At 43.8% G+C, this 23,886-nt stretch overlaps 1 protein-coding gene across 6 annotated transcripts in view; it reads left to right on the top strand.

Annotated features, from left to right (window-relative positions):
• Positions 1-18,931, top strand: part of arhgap46b (Rho GTPase activating protein 46b) — a 66,607-nt gene extending 47,676 nt beyond the window's left edge. For all 6 annotated transcript variants that reach the window (XM_028993084.1, XM_028993083.1, XM_028993085.1 and 3 more), the window contains 7 exons: positions 3,632-4,253; positions 5,277-5,375; positions 10,944-11,017; positions 12,934-13,133; positions 15,325-15,416; positions 15,591-15,760; positions 16,319-18,931. In XM_028993084.1, coding sequence (XP_028848917.1) covers positions 3,632-4,253; positions 5,277-5,375; positions 10,944-11,017; positions 12,934-13,133; positions 15,325-15,416; positions 15,591-15,760; positions 16,319-16,513 — 1,452 coding nt within the window. In that variant the 3' untranslated portion in view covers positions 16,514-18,931. The remainder of the gene's footprint in view (positions 1-3,631; positions 4,254-5,276; positions 5,376-10,943; positions 11,018-12,933; positions 13,134-15,324; positions 15,417-15,590; positions 15,761-16,318) is intronic.
• Positions 18,932-23,886: the final 4,955 nt, after the last annotated feature.

Below are 23,886 nucleotides of genomic sequence, written 5' to 3'. Positions count from 1 at the left end.
AATATGCTGAGCTGATTTTCTGTGGTGGTGGTGGTGGTGGTGGAGACTGAGCTCTTTTGGGGCGAACCGCTGCTCTATAACCTCAAGCGAGCATTACCTTCATCACAGATCAAGCGAATGAGGCGAGAGACGATGGGAGAGAGGTGGAGAGAAAGAGGGATGCAGAAGGAAGGGAAGAGAGGGAGAGACAGTGCAGAATTCACAGCCACCTCATTCAGGGGATTCAATGCTGGACAGGGGACATGGCTGACAGTTTGAATAGGGAAAATGGAGGAATGAATGGACAAGAGACAGAAGACAAAGCAGAGACAAGAGACAAAGTGAGAAGAGACAGAAAGTGCAGAGGAATGTCTCTGGAGAGTTATTTTCTATGAAAATAATGCTGGTAATTTTGTATATTTCCTGTCCCCCTTTTTCTCATTTAACGGCCACTGATTGACAGGCATCAGAAATGATTGAAATTACATCGAAAACTGAAAATGCTAATCAGAAGCCTGAAGAGGCAAACCCACATATGTTTAAGTTTTGTTCTAATATTGTTAAGTATAATACATTCCATATAATACATACAATACATTAGAATATATTCAGTATATAACACCAGCAGCTGTATAAGAAACTTCCAATATAAAATGAACATTGGCATATCTGCCTTTTAACCATGCGCCCTGGGTGGAAAAGCCTGATAAAAAGCTATTTGATTTACTAGCATTTCCATTCTTTGCCAGGAAGTCAGCCCAGTGCTGGGAAGTGTGGTAGGGGTTGTACATGCCAAGTGGGTAAGACACCCACCTATGAAACAGAAGACCTCAAAGTCACAGGTTCAAACCCCACTTGTGTCCCTGAGCAAGACACTTAACCCTGAGTGTCTCTGGGAGGGCGTCCTTGTAACTTCTGATTGTAAGTCACTCTGGATAAGTGCATCTGATAAATGCTGTGTCTACTGATAAATGTGTCCCTACACTGCTTTTGACTGTGCTTTAAACTGTAGGTGCATCTGTTTTACTATATCCTAATAATAACTTTCAAATCACCAAAGAATTACTGAGCAATATCGTATAAAGGTTTATGTTTGAGGTTTCTGTTCCATGCTCAGTCAGATATTGATTGACACAATTTAATGTGGACGTGCCCCTATGGACTAACAGCAGGTAATTGTGCAGTTCATGTTGTCCATGTGAGGTGACGACATGATGCAACCCATACCTGTATTTGATTTCCTTTGACAGTCAAGCATATCTTGTTGGCTGACTTTCGATTCCCTCATATCGACTATCATCAACTCAGCAAGCAGAGCAGACGATGCACACAAAGAAATGTCCCCCTCCCCCACCTTTAGTGAGTAGTGGACGTGAAAAGCGTGTGTGGGGACTGTACCTTGCTCAAGTGGACCTCAGTGGCACCATGGCGGTTCGAACCATGCGGATTTGAACCCGCAACCCACTGGTTATGATTCCACTTCCTTACCCTTGGTATCAGCTGCCCCAAACATAAAGGAAAACTACCAAGATATAGATGACATTGTACATGTCCCCCACCATGGTCCACTGCGTCTACTGTAACATGAAGCCCTCTTCAAGAGAAAAGACCCACAAGGATCAGCTCCTCTGTCCAGTTGCGCGTGTTCCTCTATTCATGGATTTCCGAGCCAGGAAAATGCGTTCTAAGAACAGAACATCGTTAACTGGGGTTTTGACGGACCGCCAGTGTCCCGCCTCAGCAACAGGCTGTGAATGAACACAGCACACACTGCCTGAAACAGTGTGTATTCTGACATCTCAAATTAGAGCTTTGTGGTTAATGAAAGATTAATATCGGGGTTTGTGGGGTTGTCGTGTAAGTTTTGTGATTGTTATGTCATTTTAAGTTATTTTACTTTCTCTTTGTGTCTTGGTGTTTCTCAGACACACACACACACACATATGCAAACCCAGACATGAACGGACGTGCAATCCTTCGGCTCGCTGTTCATTGGGAGGTTAGCGTGCGGTCTGGCAGAAGCTGCGTGTGCTGAGAACCTACCTTCACTTTTCAGAGACAAAAGAGTGATGTCTGCTGTGAAGTGTAGCATCCTGGATTCCATATCACACACACACTTGGATTGAAATCCATCTTTTCCAGGCTCTGTCCGGAGGGCTGACACTGCAGAAGTCATGAAAATTAACCGGTTTCATTAGCACAGTGGAAATGTTCTCATCTATTAGCATCTGATGTCCAAATAAAGCTCAGGTTGGTTGTTCCTGGGCTTGAGAACCCCTCAGGTGGGCTCTTCAGTAACAACTGTTCTGTATAGGAGACCCGTACATCAAGGTAAACCAGTTCAACATAAAACCAGTGGACGAGGAATGGTGGAAGAAGTGACGGAGGTCGGATGGTGGGCAGAGGCGGCGCAGTGACTGGCACGGTCTGGCTCCGAGCCCCTAATCCCCAGCCTGTGATCTGCCTCGCTGGTACCCGGAGGCCTGGCCTGGCCTTCCACATGCTTTAATAGGCCCATAATGGGCCCCGGAGTGCTTTACTCCTACCCAGCGATTAGCCGGGGAGGGCTGACCGGTGCGCCAACCACACGCTTTAAATCCAAGAACATGTGGGATGTTGAGGTTGATGGAAATTTGATGCATTTGAGTCTAGCCGCTTTGAAAATAGAGGCCTGGATTTATTGCATTATTACAATGGCATTATTACAGGCATGTCGAGAGTGGTCTCATTCCTCTAAACGCACCTTCATAAAAACTGAATTCAGCCTAAACGCTGTTATCTGCAGCTTATGGGCGTCTGGTGAATCACTTTGCCCACAACTTTCTTCATGATCTCACCCACGGCACCGGCAAACGTCTGCTTGTCTCTGAGAATCGCCATAGTTAGGAGCCCACAGTGGCTGCGGTTGTTGGCTCAGTTCTTTTATTGTCACGGCTGCTCCTCGGATTGAGTTTGGGGGCCAAGACGGTGGTGCTGGGGTCAGGATGCTTTAAGAGGTGAAGGCAGACTGCACCATTTCAGTCTGACTTGTTCAGCAATGGGGTGGAAGAGAGCGACAGGAACGATGGAGGAGTGCAGTATTGTTTGATGTTGCAAATGTAATTTCCATATTGGGTCACCTATTTTTGGGAGGGAAGTGTGTGTGTGTTTGTCTGTGTGTGTTTGTTCCACATTTATTTCCTGTGTTCTTACAGGGAGGATGACTAAGCTGATTACCCCCTCCATCTAACACACACATATTATGCATGCAGACTCATCCACATCAAGCAGCATATTGAAACATGCACACGCACAACAAAACACTCACAACTCATACAAAAATATATCACACACATTTACAGCATTTCAAGCTTGTAGGTTGAGCACACAAGAGCATGCATAGAATTCACTAGAGCTTTGGAAATGATCATGTATAAAGATGATTTGTGATGCGACAACACAAATGAACATCAAATGAACATTCAAATGAAATTAAACTGTACCCATAAAAACACTGTGTTACACACATTCTTCTCAGTGTCTTGTGTTCCTGCAGCTGGAGGAGCATCATCCCACACACTCCCCTGATCTTAACTCGCTGTTCCTGCCTCTGACTGTCACTTTCCACCATCTCCACCTCTCACTCGCGTTATCTCTCCCACTCTCTCTGTAGGCAGGAACACTGGACTCCAAGGCCCAGTCGGACATTTCGCAGCAGGGGGATGACGGCGGAAAAAGGGGTGGCACCGGTAGCACTGTGGCCATCTCTACCTGTGGAGGGGGTGGAGCAGGGGCAGGCGGAGGTTATCAGTACCCCTACGCCACCATCTGCAAGTCTCTGCCTGATGCCAACATGGTGGACTGGGCCAGCAAGAACCTGAACCTTCATACCCAGGGCCTGTTCCGGCGCCGTCTCTCCATCGCCAACATGCTCTCCTGGAACGGCGGCTCCATCAAGAAGCCCATGCTGATCACCAGCGACCGCGTCATCAAAAAAGAGGCCTGCGAGATGTTCAAGTTGGTCCAGGCATACATGGGGGACCGGTCGGCGCGTCTGGACCGCCGCCACGCCGCCCTGACGGTGGTCACCAAGTGCTGGGCCCTGCAGGGTCTCCGGGACGAGCTGTACGTGCAGCTGGTGCGCCAGACCACCGACAACCTGAGCCTGCGCAGCCTGCAGGCCGGCTGGGAGCTGATGGCAGTCAGCCTGGCCTTCTTCTCCCCCTCGCCCAAGTTCCGCCGCTACCTGGAGGGGTACATCCAGAGGCACGTGGAGCCCAGCAACGACAAGAAGGGTGAGTGGAAGATCTGGGGACTCTGGGTTATTTTTCAGTTGAAGGATGTTGCTTTGTGTGTGTGTGTGTGTGTGTGTGTGTGTGTGCGTGTGTGTGTGTGTGTGTCTGTGTGTGTGTGATTCATGGATATTATTTTCTTTTAGCCTAAAATACTCAAATAATAATGGCAAAACACAAAAACAAACATTCTCATGAAATATGCATTTTTTTTTAAATTGGCATCAGCATTATAATCACGAAACTTCAGCATTTTACACCTTGAAATACAGACATAAAATGTCCTTAATTCTGACTGCTTCTTGCAATCCATTGTGATAAAAAGAACCATCGCTGCATTGTGAACAATTAAACGAGATATTAGACAATCATGCTTTCTTTTGCATACATTCAGGAATGGTGTGATGGTATATTCAGGAAAAAGTGTTTCTTCTTGAATTCATTCAGTCAAAGAACTACTGAAGCAACTGGAAATGACTAACTTGGCTCTCAATTTAAATTTTCCCAAAAGCATAGGGATAAGATATCATGCCAATCTGTCTTAGCGTCAGGAACAGGGCTGGGAAGAAAGTGACATATGCATTTTATGAATCAATGAATTTTGTATATGTATTGATTGTGTATATGTGCATATTCTGCCAAGTGCAGAATTCAGAACATATTTTAATAATTTAGCGAAATCCTAAAATGATTTTCTCCCCAAAATTCAGTATATGTATATTCATAAGATATGATCAAGCATTTTTGTTGTTTGTGTGGGGGCAGAGTCACCATGTGGTGTTTTCAGCACAACAGGTCCTCTCCACACACTCACGTCCACGTAAACAGACACACACAGGCAGAGAATATTAGTTATACAGGCTAAAATTATCATGGCCAGTTGCCAGATCAAACAGGATGTCAGGCTGGAGACGAGGGGGAACGCTTGGCGAACGCTACTGAGTGGAACTTTGGAACTGCATCTGTATTGCTTTACACTCACACCCTCACACTCACACACACACACAATGTCTTCTTCTCGCACAGTCCTGCAGTACATTCAGGAGCAACAGGACATGAAGAACAAGAAGAACTCAAAGTCCAGGAAGAAACGGAAACAGAACAATGAGCCGGAGGAGAAGGAAGGTGAGTCTGTGTGTGGACTCAAACCCGCACATACACACACACAGTATGTAACACATTTTTACTTATTTGGATGTGAGGATATTTGATGCCCACACAAGCACATATATACTCTACACGATGATATACGTATACACATTCCACAATTTCCTTGACAATGTATCCAGCACACATTCACACACACACACACACACACACACACACACAGTCAAGAGCATCTTTCTGGGGAACTACCTCTGAGAACGACCAGGCGCTGTCCAGTACAGCGACACCATCAGCATCAGAGTTGTGCTGATCCGGGTTTGGCAGCATTATTGTGGGAGTGTGCTTGGTTTGTGGTGGGCCTGTAATGTTTTTGTTTATGTCGGCGTACCATGTTGTGTGTGTTTGTGGCACTAGTCGGCTGCGTCCTGCTGGTTGGAGAGTCTGAGCTCTGTGGGAGGAGCGGTGGGTCTTCTCTCCCATCGTCTCATGGCCAAACTCATGTCTGAAAGCCTCCAGAGGACAAAGACGCTTTGGCCTGCAGCCTCTGTGTCTGTCTGTGTGTGATACAGCGACACAAACAGCAGACGCACACACACAGATTAGAGCGGACCAATGAGAGGCCAACATGGGGCATCGCTTCCCAGGCTTCTCTTTCTTCCTTTCTTTCACTCTCAGGACCACACTGGTCATTTTCTGCTCCTTCTCTGTCTCACTGAGGGAGATCAGAGCGCTGAACTGCATAACGCTTTCCAAGTCTTCCACTTGTTTTTCTGGATCCCAGCCATTCTACCAAGAGAGAAAGAGAGAGAGAGAGAGAGAGAGAGAGAGAGAGAAGGGGGAGAGAGAGGAGAGAGGTATTTGGGTTCATAGTGGATGAGTAAGTGAGGAATGGCAGCCAATAACAAAGCGAAGACAGGGAAGTACAGGAAATTGAAGGAGACAACAGGGGCAGAGAGCAATATATAGGAATAGATGACTAAGACTAAGACAGAAAGCATGTTTGGATACAGTTGTGATTAACATTATACAACGCACATACACATTTGAAAAGATCCACAAACTGTAAATGGGTAAACTGTGGCAGGGCCCAGCACTTGTCACTGTAATGATGTCATCTGTAATGTTACTATCCCCAAATCATGTACCTTTAATCTTGCTTCGTGGCATCACAGAGTACCTGCCCTGTACCCTTTCAGGCAACATCACCTGAATGCAAGAGTTAATATGGTAATATTAATGTGTAGGGACAGTTATAATGTAGATATTTTGCAAAGGTTGCTGGAATTGAAGCAGTGAATCTGTGAATCTGGGGATAAGGGCAAGGGCTGGAAATGTTGAGTTCATGCACAAACTGAAGTGAAAGTGACAGCACATGGTGCCCACAATGAAATGTGTCTTCTGCTTTTAACCATTAACTTTTGGTGAGCAGTGGGCAGCCATGACAGGCGCCCGGGGAGCAGTGTGCGGGGACGGTGCTTTGCTCAGTGGTACCACATCACGCCTTGGCGGATTTCAGGGCCGCTTCCTTAACCGCTAGGCCACCTCGGCCCCGCAGAAATGAAAAGAAAAAGGCATGATGGCCAAAAACATACACAGGGGAAAACAACATTATTAATCCCGAACACAGGGGTGATGGAGAGACTAACATATAAAGGGTACTATTTCATCGCTACCTAACAGGCAGAACCTGTAGGTGAATGGGCAACACCTGGCTAGCTCAGACATCACACGCATCCAATTATAAGAGTTTACTTGAAATTACACATTTTCATTTAAACCTTTATCTTTCGTAATCTATCTAATAATAAAGATCTGATTGCTGGAGTGTTCTGGGGTTAGTGACCGGGGGGCATGGGGAACATGCTCTAGAATCTTCTACTGCAGGATTGCAGCCCTTGAGTTGAAACTCTCTCCCAGCCAATCAAATATCTTGCCGCAAAATTCCTGTCTTGTGATGCCACAAACCAGCAAACTTTTGTAATCGGAGCATCAAACAGCCAGAATGTGCTTACTTCACTTTAACAAGGTGCTGTCCTGGGGCAGAGCCACACTGGCACATGTCTTCATCTACCATCTGCATGACACACAATATGTGAGATATGTGTGTCTCTGTCATTTGTCATCACGTAGTCTTATAAGAAAGCTACATTAAGCCTTTTTTGGGGGATAAACATGGGGGTATATACACATACACACACACACACACTCACACCTCAGTGAGATAAATACAGTCAGCGGGACTCTTATTCACACACACTGAGAGGAAGTGCTGAAGCTGTTAAGAGTTCCTCTAACGATGGCAGACTGCTGACTCGCCGCGTGCAGCACCGCTGGGTCCACACACTCGGCGCTGTGGAAGGAAGCCGTGTTGGGTCGGAAGAGGGACTGCTGACTGCTTATGCTGTGTGCGGGAAACGTAAGGATGACACGTGGCCATTTTTCATCCCAGCACAACAATGAAGCAGAAAAAAAAAATTCTAATCCAATAGTCAGCATAAAAGGACCTGCAGCATCGTGAAATTCATAGTTTGGGTCCTAGTAATGAAGTAGCAGCAGAATTCTCTGGAAAAACATAAAAAAAGACCAAGTACTGCACACTAGTTGGTGGCAATGTTGGTGGTTGGTGGTACTGTAGTTTTGACAACCACACTGCCCATCCTCCATATGCTCAGACCCCCGTCTGAAGGTGTTGTCTTGCTTCTACCACGTACCTACAACAATGACACCAATATTTCACACCCTAAACCCATTCATGAGACAGGTTAAGACAACCCCTCTCCGTTGCCTCCGTAGATGCAATTTGCGAGTCCCTGAGTTTGTACTGTTGTGAAAGTCCAAAAGTGAGGTATTATACCCAGTTCACCAGTAGCAGCCAGTCTCAGTGGGCACCGTAGATGGGGCACCTTGTCACACCGCAGTGAAAAAAACACTGATTACCTGATTGGGTTCTCTTGTTTACCTGGGTATTTAGTCCTGTCTTGTATGTCATGTCAAGGTGTTTGTCGATGCACTATGCATCATGAGGTGAGCCACATTTTTGTTCCTCCTGCCTCTCCCTCAGGCAACTCTTATTTTACTGTTTTTCCCACACGTTTGTTTTGATGATGTTACTGACATCATTTAGAAAGTCCATCCTGCTCATAAAACGCTGTAAGATGGGATGTCCAAGTCCATGGCATTCTGTACTTTTGTCTTGCGTAGAGGTTCCCCACCTCTGTGTTCCCCGGTGAACGGCTTGAGGTGTCAAGACGAGAGCGACAGGGCAGAAACAACTAATTCTGATTGGTGTGTGGTAACTTCCTGAGAGTCAAGTGTGTAAAATAATTTTCTCTTGTGGACTCTGGGCACTTGCCTTTCCTTTCCATCGGGAACTGGGGGGTTTCGGGAACTTTACCTCCTTGCCTCCCTGTTTCTCCTGGACCAGTCGACCTCTCTGCAGCTTGGCTCCTGGCTGTTCTCTATCTTTCTTTATCCCTTTCGCCTTTCTTTAATTTTTGGTTTTTCTGTAACATTGTACAATATTTACATGTAACTGCAATAGTAATCTACTGGTGTTAATAAATTAGAAACAGTTATTTTATTTTTTTTTACCTCTTTTTTGCCTCTTTCTGCCAGGTAACATCAAGTTGGGAGTGTTTTAATACAGTGCTTTGTGTAGAGTTTATACTTTTTTTTACAACGCTAAACTCCACAGCACCCTGAGAATCATCACACGCGTGTTTCAGCTTGTTTCATTTTATCTCCAGCTTTGATGTTATCACATTACCACACCAGAGCAATTACAAGCACCCACCCACATACAGGTTTTTTTTTTATCTTAATGAGGACCTATTCAATATGCATTATGAATGTATCTACATTCATAATGCAAGACTTTTCGCGTCCTACGCCCATTTCCTAATCTTTATTTCAGTAGTCATCTTTATTATTTCGATTTTTTTAAACGTCCTCCCTCTACATGTCTTTGTTGGGGGGACCCACATGTTCGGGTCAAATGGAGATGCCGCTTTCTTGCGCTTTTATCGTGCTTGACATTCTCTTATCTAAAATATTTTATCTGAGGCATCTTAAAAGCCCCCTGCTTCGAGGTGATGGCTGCTCATGATATATTTATCGAAGGGTTTCTTCTGTTCCAGCCATGGAACAAAATGGTTTACATTTTTTTTTTGTGATCATTTCCCACTAAAATGTGTGTGTGTGTGTGTGTGTGTGTGTTTGTGGTAGGGGGGTGGGTGTTAGTCAGAGGTGTTGTCTCTCTGCTGTCTTGGCCGTTAGAAGGTCAGGAGGGTCAGGCTAGAGCAGCAACATAATGACCACTGCTGTTTACAGCTTCTGGCAGCTGTTCCTTCTCCTTTCTCTCTCTTCTCACCAAACCTGTCCTTACCTCTGTCCTTCTGGGAGGCACCATATCCCCCTACACATATCCCGCTGTAATCAGTGCTGCCTCATTAATCATGTGACATAAGACAGAGCGATGGTGTCTCACCTGCTGGCGGTATATATATTGGTCGGAGTGGCCGTCTCTGACAGGGTTAAGGGTCCCTCGTATCAGAGGCCCAGGTCAATTGGATGAAATGGCTGCCGTGTCTGTGGGAGGTGTGGCTTGCATCTGAGATGTGAGATACGTGACTCAGGACGAGGCACGTTTGGCAGGCAGTCGTCGTGATTAGTAACATGAGAGGTTACGGCCGGGTTCGCTGCAGTAACACTCTGTTTGTTTAAGTAAGGGTGAAAGCAGAGCTTTGGCATTTACCTGTCCTGCAGGCAGCTCAAGCTACTGCTTTTTTAGTCAGGCCTGATTGACCCAGAGACAGATTTTATTCACAAATGCAGAGAAAAAAGACACGTTTCTACCTTTGATCCTTCATCGGTAACCAGATCAACTACTGGAGATTGCAGTCAAGCATGTGTATGTATGTTTCTACCATTGGGCTGAATTCTAATGAAACATCCTGTGCGTCGGGAACTCTGAACATGCTCAGACACCGCAAACAAGGCTGTGTTTTACCTCAGAGCAGGTACTGGCTGTTATGAAAAAATGAACTCCTGTGGCCAATTGAATAAAAATGAAATAGAAAAGAAAATATTACAAAATTTGCTGATATACCAGAACTCAACCTGTCTGAGTTTTGCCAGTTTTATTGATTCCTTAGTCAATTCAATTGTTTTCAGCTGTACTAAATGACAGCAAAATAGGTTTTATTTAGTGAAGCTTTTGCACTCACAGATTTACTTTAGTTAACACAGCATTTCATTGGAACTCAAAACTAATTGTTGCTGATAAAGAATTTCTCTAAATTTATGCAGAGTTTTTGTTCTGTTGGGAGCAACAAAGTATTCATCTTTCAACAGTCCATTCATTAACAGCCATTCTGATCGACCCTGGTCTGTTACAACATTAACAATGTCTGGACGGGATCTTTCGTCAATTTGAAAGATCCCGTGGACATTTCTAAATGACCCAAAATGTGTATAGTGAAATGTGTATATTTACACAGTTTTACTAAAACCCATTTTATTATGATCCTAAACAGCTTATAGCTCACTCTAACTGATACTTAATCAGTGCCTTTTATCTGTCAACAGGTCTCCCTATTAGTACTTATGCCAAGTACTGCTATCGCAAGCTGCAGAAGGTGGCCATCACTGGAGGCAAGAAGGTGAGGGAGGAATCACAAAGATTGTTTCATTGTTTGCTTTTTACACATTTACCATATTATTTCAATATTTCATGTTACTTAACGGTAAATCAATTATATAGGCCAGAGACAGTGGACAGGTTGACCCAGCCTGTAAAGTGGATCAACTATCGACAAAAAAAATTGTGGAAACAACAAGCATTTTATTTAGGTATAAAAAAGTACACGTATTGGGTGATTAGCCAAAGCATTAAACCATGTTAATGCCATGTCCAGTCTCTCCTTCATATCAATCGTGCTTGAGAGAGCAGTTCAAAACCATAAAAAAAACTTCTATAAAAGATTGAAAATTGTGAAAAAATGGACCCCCCAAAACACCTTTGAATCTCATATCAACCACCTCTGCAAGACTTAAAAGTGAAAAGTGAAAGTGAGTGATTGTCACATGTGATACACAGCAGCACAGCACACGGTGCACACAGTGAAATGTGTCCTCTGCATTTAACCCATCACCCTGAGTGAGCAGTGGGCAGCCATGACAGGCGCCCGGGGAGCAGTGTGTGGGGACGGTGCTTTGCTCAGTGGCACCTCAGGGGCACCTTGGCAGATCGGGATTCGAACCGGCAACCCTCTGATTACGGGGCCGCTTACTTAACCGCTAGGCCACCACTGCCCCCACTTCCTTCTACCATCTCCGAATCATCTCCAAACTATGCTCCATTCTCTCAATTTTTTTAAATGTCTGAAAAGGTAATCATACCTAATGATAGTTTAGCTGAGGAACACTGATTATCGTTAATGAAAAGGGAGCGATTCCCTGAATCCTGGAAGTCCTGCATCATTCTTTTGTTCAATGAGTCACTTCTGCCACTGCCGTATGTTCTGATTGTGGCACGCATCGGTGAGGAATTCTGGGAGCGCTGACATGTGTTAGCAATCACAGACACAAACCTTTCACTGTCTCCCTCAGAGAACTACTAATCTGGTAACTCAAAGTGAGTACTCACGGGGTAAGTTTACATGACCCAACCTTGCCCCAGCTTGCCCCCTACAGGCCCCCAGGAGGTGGAGAGCTCTGGCCCTCAGCCCAGACCCGCAGTCCCACCCTGTAATCTCCTGTTCCACCGCTGTCTCCGTGGTGATGCGGCCCAGGCCGACTGCACAGCAGAGAGATATTAATAGCATAATTCAACTCGGCCGCAGGCTGCGAAGGTGCTTTAGTACAGATACTCCGTACTGTACTACCGGTGCGCTACACTGTACTGAATCAATAAGTCAGTTTATTACCGTGAATTGTACATTGCCACTTTATTTTATTATGATATACATATATGGCAAAAAAAAGCAAATGCATAGTAGAATCTTTTCACAAATTGGACTTAATTATTATTTTTATTTTTTTCAGTTCAGTTCAGTTGTAAACTACCCAGCAGCATTTTAACCAAAAAAAATATATATATGAAAATTATGAATTTATTAATGAATCTGTTTTCTGCTGCTGACAGTAATACAGTGGTGTAGTTGTATCATTTTTCATATATGTGGTTATAACTGTTAATTCTGTTCACTGTTCCAATAAAAAGGATCATATATACTTGTATGACCCTGTTATGAGGGTGCAGGCATCAAGACTGCAAAAGTGTAATGCAATTTCTTACAATATTAAGGAATAAGAAAATTAATATTATTAGTCTTAAAGAGTTGTAGGTTGCTTTTGGTCAACATATGCAAGTATTTGTAAGTTAATTCAGTAATTGTAAAGTAATGAGGGCCCAAGAAGCTTATTAACATACTAACAGATTCTGGAAGTTTTCTTCTTTTAAGACCTCTAGAACACTGTTATCAGGTAGAGCAGCTGGAACCCACCCAGGCACGTTTCTACCTGCTGCATGCTGAAAGTGTGCGGCTCTAAAGGTTAATTGTTGAACACCCCACAGGGCCTGCGGAAGCCCACCCTGGAGGAGATTGATCATGGGCGGAATGCCATCGTCACCCCCTCGCTGTTCGGGAGTGCACTGGAGGAGATCATAGAACGGCAGAGCCAGCTGTTCCCGGAGCGCCGGCTGCCCTGGGTGCAGGTCCAGCTGTCCCAGTACGTCCTGGGGCTGGGAGGAGCGCAGACAGAGGGCATTTTCAGGTGAGGAGTCACACCGAGAATAAAGAGTCCAGTTAGTACCTAGATTAATCACATTAAGGAAATTAGTGTGTTGAACATGAAACTGAGCTGTATTTAATAGCTCAAATGGGTTATCGGTATCATTCAATAATGTTTTTTGTTGACAGTATTCATATCACATGTGATCAGTACTTTACTGAAGAATATAAAGAATAGGTTATGTCAGACACAAGCCTATCATTTGCTTAAAATTTAAAAAAATTGTGCTGTCCTCTGTCCAATTCTGTAATCCCCATGCCAATCGTGAAAAAATAACTAGACAAATGTCTTTATTTTACCCATAATGCAGTTCAAATCATATAAAAGGGTGAGTGCAGTTGGACTGGAGTCTGGGAGGAAGTGAGCGTGCTTATTACACACGTTCTTGGCCTTTGATGTCCACGCCAGACTAACTACCCAAACAAACACAAGCTGTCTCAAGTGTGCCAGGGGTTACTGACTCACCTCTGCGTCCCAAAACCAGCCTCTGATCTCTGGCGTCGCTGGAGCACAGGGACCGTGTCCACTGGGTGGTCCTGCTGGAGGCTTCATCTCAAACCAACATTCATCTGTGTGACATTCAGCTAAATAAAAGGATCAAGTGCATGCAGCACGCTCATGCATCAAATCTGATCGGCCCTGCAGCCCAGCAGAGGATGAAAAGTCTTGTAGAGAAGCAGGTCTTAATTTGCAGGAGCTCTTTAATTCTTGCCGATGCTGGAGGAGCGTGCGGCCTGTGCGTGCAGGCATGTGTGTGAAATATGAGAGAGGCGGTGTTGATCTAGGCCGTGCTCCACAGCATGGCGCCCTCACAGTGTTTGTTGACATAAAAACAAAGCTAAGCGCCAGGCTTTGATTATTTGGTGTGCTTACATTCATTTGTCTTTAATTGGAGATTTTTACGATATCATCACTGTCTGGGCTGCATGTCTCTCAGCATCCTTGTAGGTTTCTTTGGGGGTTGAGGGAGTCTGCTTTTCTTCACAGTGTTACAGTAATTTAAATAAAACAGGAAGGTACAGAGAGCTAATGTTAGATTATCCATGGAGATCTGGTGCCACTGTAAAGTAGATAAGTTCCATTGCTTTTCCAGTAGATTTTTTACATAGATATATATAACATTAATATTTACATTACATTAATATATATAACAATAATTGTTAATTCCATATTGAAAACAGATTTCAATATGGAAGCACTGCAGTGGTTAATGTTCTGGTTTCAATTACATACATTAACACACACAAAGCGAACAGGCTACCACAGGCTAACAACAAGGGGTCTATCACCCAAAGCATCAACACACACGAATTAGATCCTTCCAGATTTCCGTGGACCCCGGGGCCCTACCAAAAGAGTAAGGACCTAGCAGACCCTGGGGACCTGCCGACCACCATCTGAAGTCACTTTATATAGGTGGAGGTGAGTAATAGGCAGATAGTAGGTGGAGATGGTAGGCTTCAACTCCTCCCATAAATAAATTCAATTTAAAAAAAAGAGTTGGTGATGCTAAACAGTCCTTTTCCTGGTCGATCTAATGTGCACATTTTATTAAGTTACACAATTAAATGTATAACATTTATCAGACACCCTTATGAAGTGCATCCTACATTCAATAGTTACTGAATGTAAGTAACCAGGGACAAGGACAGTCCCTGTTACGACACTCAGGGTTAAGTGAGTGTTCGGGACACAATGGTAGTAAGTGAGGTTTGAACCTGGATCTTCTGCTTCATAGGTGAGTGTCTTACCCACTAGGCTACCATCACCCTTTTCCAGCAACAAGTTGTAGTTTTAAGAGAGGGGAAATTGGCAAGAAATAATAATTTGTTGGTGATGATTTTTGCTTGCATGTCACCTCCCTTATTGTCTTTGTGTGTTGAGACGGCCCAGAGATGACCCTGTCACCATGGCGCTGCACTTGGGTTTCACCAACTGCACACTGCTGTCAGACATTCCCTGTAATTAAATCTGAGGGGCATTACATGACCGAGCCCAACAGCAATCTCATGGATTGAGAAGTGTGTGTGTGTGTGTGTGTGTGTGTGTGTTTCAGAAATGATACTTGAGCTGTTGCGTCCAGAAAAATAAATTAATGTTGGCAAAAAAAAAAAAAAAAACATTACCCTTGTAATGAGTACCATTAGTACTAATGTCCTCAATGGTGTCACAGGGTACCAGGCGACATTGATGAGGTCAACGCTCTCAAACTTCAAGTGGACCAGTGGAAAATTCCGGAAAACCTTTCAGATCCCAACGTTCCAGGTGAAGCCATAGTTCACTTAAAATAACAGATTAAAAATAACAGAATAAACCTCAAAAAATGTAAAAAAAAAAAAAAAAAAAAAAAAAGGCTGTTACTACTGCTACTGATGATGATTGTCTCTCAGATTGATGAAAGGAGCTTAAAGTTCTTTGCCTGTCTTTTGCCTTTCTCAGCATCTCTGCTGAAGCTGTGGTACAGGGAGCTGGAGGAGCCGGTCATTCCTCAGGGTTTCTACTCTCAGTGCATCAGTAACTATGAGGACCCAGAAGCTGCCATCAGCGTGGTGCAGGCACTGCCTGAGCTCAACAGACTGGTGCTCTGTTACTTCATCCACTTTCTACAGGTATCACACCTACAACCTCAATCCTACGTCACCTAGATCCCACACGCTTAAAACAGCACATGAAGTGATTGTCATTGTGATACATTGACACGATGAAATGTGTCCTCTGCTTTTAACCATCACCCTTGGTGAGCAGTGGGCAGCCATGACAGGCGCCTGGGGAGCAGTGTGTGGGGACGGTGCTTTGCTCAGTGGCACCTCAGTGGCACCTTGGCATACCGGGATTTGAACCGGCAACCTTATGATTACGGGGCCGCTACCTTAACCGCTAATGCACCACTGCCCCACCACCTGCCCAAAACTACACAAACACATACACAATCACTCCATCTGGATGTGTTTCCAGACAGAATGGAGAAATTTCACTCACTGTACATAACTGCTGAATACAGGGCCATGGCATCCTGGAACATTAGGCGCAAGGTGGGGACTCGACCAGGGCTGGGGGCCAGAATCACTACAGAACAGAGAAAAATTAACCAGAGACATGAGAGGACATTTCCTGGTGGACAACTTACTCTATGTCTGATTAACTTCATCCTTCATGATGTTTCTCAGGTGTTTGCCCAGCCGGTGAATGTGAGTAAGACCAAGATGGATGTGAACAACCTGGCCATGGTGATGGCCCCGAACTGCCTGCGCTGTCAGTCAGACGACCCGCGGGTCATCTTCGAGAACACACGGAAAGAGATGTCATTCCTGCGCATGCTGATCGTTCACCTGGACACCAGCTTCATAAAGGGCATCATCTGAGCTCCACCAGACCCGTCATACCCCTCCTCAGACAAAAAAACAACAACAGAAGATGTCACCTTTTCTCTTGTCACCCTCGCATGTCACCCTCTCACCTCAAACACTGGACCTTTTTGGAATTTCTGAAACCCAAGAGCATACAGAAATGATACACAGCATGCACAAAACAACTGTGCAGAGTGAATTTGTACAAAGAGGAGGGCGGAGCTTGATCATTGTGTCTATCGTTGTTTTCTTTCTGCTGTGGCTGTGGATGTGAAACCGGGGAACAGAGACTCATGCAGACTAGACTAGACAAATCACAGGCCGATCTCCTCTAGCTGTCACTGCATATGTAAGAGAGGATCCTCTTGTTACTCTAATTTAATTCATGTCTTTATATTTAATTTTCTAGGTGCAGAATGAGACTAAGGTCTTAACTCTTCAGTTTGAATGTTTTATATAAATAGAGATATTTATATGCCCATAAGAAACTGTTCGATATAGAAAATGCAATGGAGTGTGTGTATGTGTGTGCTTGCATTCATGAGTTCAGACTTCATGACCTTCTTGCTTTTCTGCATCTGTAACATGAGGGTTCCTAACTCACAACTATTGGGTCTCCTAAACCAACAAATTACACGAAAAGTCACCTAACCCTCCCATGAAACTATTTTAAATATATTTTCAACCACGTAAAAAGAAAACATTTTGTCTCTTGTGTAGTGCGAGTAGACTGTTCCTACCGATTCCCATTATAATGTGTTTCATTGGCTGTAGCTTCTCTGCAGCTCCACCTGATGTTTGGCTATCAAGTCTATCAATGTCTTCAATGTCGTTCATACACAGTAATTGGTGATTACCAATCAGCCACCAAATTGCATCCAGTTAAGGATTTTTGAGCTTCCAATTGTGTAGTCTGAGCTAAGGTCTAAGTGAGAAGGTATATGTGAGTGTAGGCATGCAAAACAGTGTGCATGCACGCACAAAGGAAGAAAGTGAGGTGATGCGACACAGAGAGTGCATTTGTATATTCAGGTGAGAGATGCAAAAAAAAAAAAAAAAACATTCGCAGTGTGTGTGACATTATGAGCAAAGTCCGATCACCTCCACTGTGGATTCCAACACAAATGAAAAACAAAAAGGAATTTTTGCCTCTGGAGGCTGTCCTGCGGTTTCACTGGAGACAATTGCCCCAAAAACCAAGGGAGGTTCAGGGCCTTCTGAGGTGGTGATTGTAATGAAAAGACACATCTTCCCCAGAGGAAGAAAAAATGTGATTACATCTCTGATGATGCTTTAAGAGTCATATTTAACCATTAATACTAAATGTAATCATTAACTAGTCAGGAGAAAGGAATGCCAAAGCAGGGCCTGGAGGGGGCAACCTAACCCCTCATTACCCCACACAGCTCAGGAGGGGCCAGAGCAACCGCCACAGAGGCCTGCAGTGCCAACCAGAGACGTTAACGCTAACACTCAGTGAAAAATGTCTTTTCGTGTCGATGTCAGGCATCAGTATACAGCCAATAGTTTTTCCTGAAAACTTTTCGATCTGATTTTGCTACCTAGAAGAAAAAAGACATTTGCTGGCTTAGAATTTGTATAGGATACAGCCTTGACGCAGCGTTGTGTTTATCCTGTTTGCACAAATTTAGGGGTCTCAGAAAATTTTACAGTTGTACATAAACAATGCTCATGAAAAAAAATCCCCAGTGCACCATGGAACCGTGATGGAAACTTTCAACAGATGGGCTGTGGTCCAGGAGGATTTGCTTTCCCATTTGCCTTAACTTCATGGGCTCCCAGCTCTCATACACTCTCATGAACCAGTGAAGGTGATGCGTACGCTCTAACACACTCGACAATTCACCCACCCAAGGACTCAATCGCTTGACTGTGAGATGCATGCTCAAAAGCTCCAGTGAAAAAGGGATCTGACACATACACACACACACACTATCCTGTGGGTGTATGCAGCTTTAGTGTTTGGTGTATATATCATTCATATGTGACCACTTCTGACTATTTTTGACTATGATGATGGATGCTGCAGAACCCCATAGGGAAAAACACACACACACCCAAACGAAGGGTTTTATTTTCGGCTGATCAAGTGGTGTGTGCTCTGTATATAAACGCCCTTATTCTATAGCTTCTTCAAAGTGATGCTTCTGGCTGGGAGGCACTGCTAAACTAGACTCTGGGAATGTAGAAACTGGGACTTTTTGCACTTACTCCCTGCCTCCATGTCTGCCTGGGCTCATGCCAGGCTTGATGTCACATGATTTGTCTTCTAAATGATTTTTAACAGACTGTTGACGTGTGCAAGTCGTGTGAGAACAGACTGCTGCCTGATGTCTTGATGTGAATGCTGTTAGAAATCCCTAGTTTCATAAATGACTGAGAATAAACTTTGTAAATTGTAAAAAAAAAAAATTCAGGTCAGTTGTCTTTCACACACACATAAATAAATAAAAACTCAATGAACTGTAAGACTAGACGGTTTCAGTCCTCTCCATCTCACAAAAGGAGCAAACTTTCACTGACGAAGAAGAACTGGCACAGTTTGACAAACTCAACACACGACAGTGTCCTTAAATCAGCACACACACACACACTTGCCTACAACACTGCCCACAGGCATGAACACTGATTAACTTAACTCAGGTGTTTGCCCAGCCGGTGAATGTGAGTAAGACCAAGATGGATGTGAACAACCTGCCCCTATTTTTGGGATAGGGAGGCAATTGTATTGGGGTGATAGACACACCTCATTTTGTGTTTTTGTGTCCTCATTGTGTACAGGTGTGCCTTAATATTGGGGCCAATATTCTGTGGGTATAAAAAGTTGGTATTGTCAGTAAGTCATTTCAAGATCATCATAAACACACGACGTCACTTATCGGACGGACAGCGTCACCTGGCCATGGCGTACCTTCAGGTGGGTGGCAGGCAGTCAGATGTTGCTCGTGTGTGTCAAAGTGTCACCAGCAGACCTGCATCAAGACACAGAACTACTGGCAGAGTTCATGACAGACCCAGCAGTGGAGCCCCACGAGTGACAGAAAGCAATGATGACCAGTACCTAAGGACCTATGTACTCAGACATCGTTATACAACTTCCACACAGCTTCAGGCCTGTTTACGAAATGCGAGGAGTACTAGGGTTTCCAGACCAACCATTCACAACCAACTTCACCGCTTTGGCTTCAATGCCAGACGACCGTTGCAGGTGACTCCACTGACACCAAGACACCGCCGTGAACGTTTGCATTGGGCCCAAGACCATGTGACCTGAACAATGCAGCAGGTCACATGGTCCATCGGTCCGTCTGGTAACCTTGCACAGAAATGATGGTCATCAGCGTTGCTGGAGAAGGTGAGGTGAGCGATACGCTGAGGTCAATATGGACTTCAGGGTTTGCTTTGGTGGAGGAGGTGCATCAGTCTGGGCAGACATCACCAGTCAGCACAAACAGATTTGGTTATTGTACATGGCTCATTCACTGCACGTTCTTACCTCAGAGACATCATCATCATCCCCCAATTCAACCAGCACACCCCCAATTTTCTGTTCATGGATAATAATGCTCCAACCTCATCATGGCAGAATTGTCACAGCTCGACATCAGGAAGTTGGGGTGCCTCATATGGAACGGCCATCAATGTCCCCTGACCTGAACCCCATAGAGCACGTCTGGGACCAGTTGAAGCACAGAATGAATGATTGTACCCCACCCCCACATGACCTGACAGAACTGTGTGTAGCACTTGTGGAAGAGTGGAACACATTGCCTCAGAACAACATCATGAGGCTAGTGAGGAGCATGAGACGTCGCTATCATTGTGGCAAATGGTGGAAACACCCGCTGCTGACATTTTCAATCATTGTTATTGAGGGCTATCCCTGTTATTGTCTAATTTTTTGGGGGTAATAAATATTAAACTAATGAAAATGATATTTATTCTCATACATTATTAGTAATATCAAAAGGGAATTTCTACTTATTTAATTAAAATTCAGAGCAAATAGATAAAGCACTCATTTAAACAACAATATCCCTAACTTATTGAGAGTAGTCATGAATGACCAGTACACTAAAGAAGTTATACTTAATTTGAATAATTGGATAAATGATTAATTCATTCCTAGTTGGCAGAACAGTAAAAGATCAATCAAGAATTAACATTCATTTTAAATAAAATATCAAAACAGTCTACCGAGTGTGGAAGTAATTGCATAGTTATAGTCCTTCATATTTAGGACAACAATTTAAATATGCAGATTTTAAACCAGCCGGTGGCTGAAAGAAAAAAAAAGGCGTGTGATCGCCATCTAGTGGACAAATTGTATAATAACGGATTCATGGAACGCTAGTCTAGTTTAGCAAAGATGTAGAGATGATATAAAATGTTTAGTAAATAATAAACGTATTAAAAGTGCCATCTTCATAACATAAAATCATATTGTACAGTTTTATCTCACTTAAACTGTGCAATTCGACAGGAAGTGTCACACATGTTTCTGAAGAGGTTCAAGTGAGATATTCTAATACAAGTGCAAGCGGTGATGACTGGGCCCTCGCACACATGGTGCAACGCCCCATTGTTGTACATTAATGGATTCCGGCACAATGATTTTACTTAATGCGGTATTCATTGAAACTGTCAGTTGTCAGACAGGCATCCCTTCTCCACTGCAGCACGGGGGCAGTGGTGGCCTAGTGGGTAAGGAAACGCACCTGTAATTGGTAGGTTGCCGGTTCAAATCCCACTGCTCACTAAGGTCCCACTGCTCACTAAGGATTGGTGGACAGTATCAAAGTAAATGTATTTTGTCAAAAAAGTAAAGGGAACATTTCAACTACACAATCTAATTCCAAGTCAATCACACTTCTGTGAAAACAAACTGTCCACTTGGGAAAATACACTGATTGACAATCAATTGCCTAGCAGTTAAGGAAGCGACCCCGTAATCAGAAGGTTGCTGGATCTAATCCCGATCCGCTACGGTGCAACTGAGCAAGGGACCCGTGATCATGTGATGTGTGGTCTGTATGTTCTGTCTTGTTTGTGTATTGTTTATTATTATTAAAAATCACCCCGTCAAATGGTTGTGACGTTTCCCTCCCTCTTTCTAAATTGTTCACATTCCTGACCGGTAACAGGCACCATCCCTCCGGGCACCTTTCAAGGCTCACTTTCACCCACAGCTCACTAAGGGTGATCTGTTAAAAGCAGAGGGCACTGTGCTGTGTTTCACAATGATAATCAATTCACCTTCGCTTCAAATGGAATAGACAACTGGTGGAAATTATAGGTAATTAGCAAGACATCCCCAGTGATCCCGTCTAGTATTAGCATGAGATGGAGTGTCAGGTCCCCGTCTAGGGGTTGGGAAACGTTACAACAAAGGAGAGGGATGTGTGAGGCGGGAATACACACGTACCAGGCCGAAGTGAAATATTGTGCTTTTATTTACAGTAAGGAGTGAAAAACCAACCAAAACCCAGACGTACAACCCACAGCAGGAACCACACACCATAAAAGGAGTTTTATACAGTTTACACAGAAAAACACAACTAACAACACTGACCACTCTAACACGCAACAAAGGGTTTTTGCTAATTTCTCACCAACATCCTAAATCTCTCCTCTCTATCCTCCTCCGGCTCCACAACAATGGGTCTGGAGGCTGGAGTTGTCCTTAAATGCTCCTGTCAGATGAGTTGATTGGCAGACTGATGATGGGAATACATAGGTGAATCTACAATCTACACTGAATCTACAATCTACACAGGTGGCTCAGGTAGTGCAGCTCATCCAGGATGTCACATCAATGCGAGCTGTGGCAAGAAGGTTTGCTGTGTCTGTCAGTGTAGTGTTTAGAGGAGCTACCAGGAGACAGGTCAAGAGACATGGAGGTCGTACCCACCTTTTAAAAAATATTAATGACAAGTTGCTGATGTCAACGTTTTCCGGTTAGACAGAATCAGTGATAAAGTATTGAACATCTTGCAGGTTTGCATTTAATTGATCTGGCATTTGGATTTAAATATGTACATGTTCAGCTTCCTCAGGAAATCCTGTGAGATATTGTGCACCAGGATGGTGACCCTACAATTGGGACCCATTTGGGATGTGGGAAGAGGCACATGGCTTTTACGCTACTAGCGACTTTGCTGGCTTTGCTTCAGAATGCCATTTTGAAGTCTAATTGTACAATACGAACGTTCTGGTTTTTGCTTATTTTGTATTTTTATTCAATGATTTTGTTACTGGTTTCTCTCATTAAAACTTGAACATTAGTTCCATCTTGTTCTCTAGAATTCAAAACTGTAGAATGCATCTGTGATCACACCAACATTAATGAAATTGAAAGTGAAGTGATTGTCATTGTGATACACTGCAGCACAGCGCACACAGCACTAAAACTAAAAGTGTCCTCTGCTTTTATCCCAGGACCTTAGTGAGCAGTGCGCAACCGTGAAAGACCCCGTGTGTGTGGACGGTACTTTCTCAGAGGCACCTTGGTGGCTCAGGATTCGAACTGGCAGCTTTCTGATTACGGGGCCGCTTCCTTAACCACTAGGCCAGTGATCTGCATTAGTCCTCCGAATTTAACCCATGAAAGGCACCTGGCGAGCAGTGTGTGGGGACGGTACTTTGCTCAGTGGCGCCTCAGTGGCACCTTGTTGTTTACAGGATTACAGGAAACATGTTTGCTATGATACTGGTGAGGCACATTGCTTCACATTTTGTACTGAATCGCTGCACATTGCATATGGACATACACAGCAGAAGGATATATGCATGATATGTATTTATTCAGAATGGGAAAACACACTGTAACATATATAGATATAATCTAAATATAAGATGCAAAATAAAATGATATATTGAAATGCACACTCATTTGTCTAGTCAGTCAGAAAATCCTTGTCGTATAAATAATGCATTTTTAAGATGGGTTAAACTAGAGTGAAGTGAATACAGTTTGGAGGGGATGTTTGCTCATTGATTTTGCACTTTGCTATTTTTATTCCCTTTATGTTTTTGAACACTGTACAATAGAGTAAAATTTACTGTTAGTGTTTTAATTACTGTCTGGTAACCTCCTGAAGTCAGACATGCCAACTGTCAGGAGATGCTGGTTCATTCTTCTTTTGGTAATATTCAGTATAATATTTATCTAGCATGAATGCATTTTGTCTTAGACATTGAACTTTTAAAATATATTAATGACAAGTTGCTGATGTCAACGTTTTCCGGCTAGACAGAATCAGTGATAAAGTATTGAACATATTGCAGGTTTGCATTTGCAATTTAAAGTTGCAACATAAAATGATATATTGAAATGCACACTCATTTGTCTAGTCAGTCAGAAAATC

This window comes from Denticeps clupeoides, chromosome 10 (assembly GCF_900700375.1).
Source record: "Denticeps clupeoides chromosome 10, fDenClu1.1, whole genome shotgun sequence".
NCBI lineage: Eukaryota > Metazoa > Chordata > Actinopteri > Clupeiformes > Denticipitidae > Denticeps > Denticeps clupeoides.
This window is presented reverse-complemented; position numbering and strand designations above follow the sequence as displayed.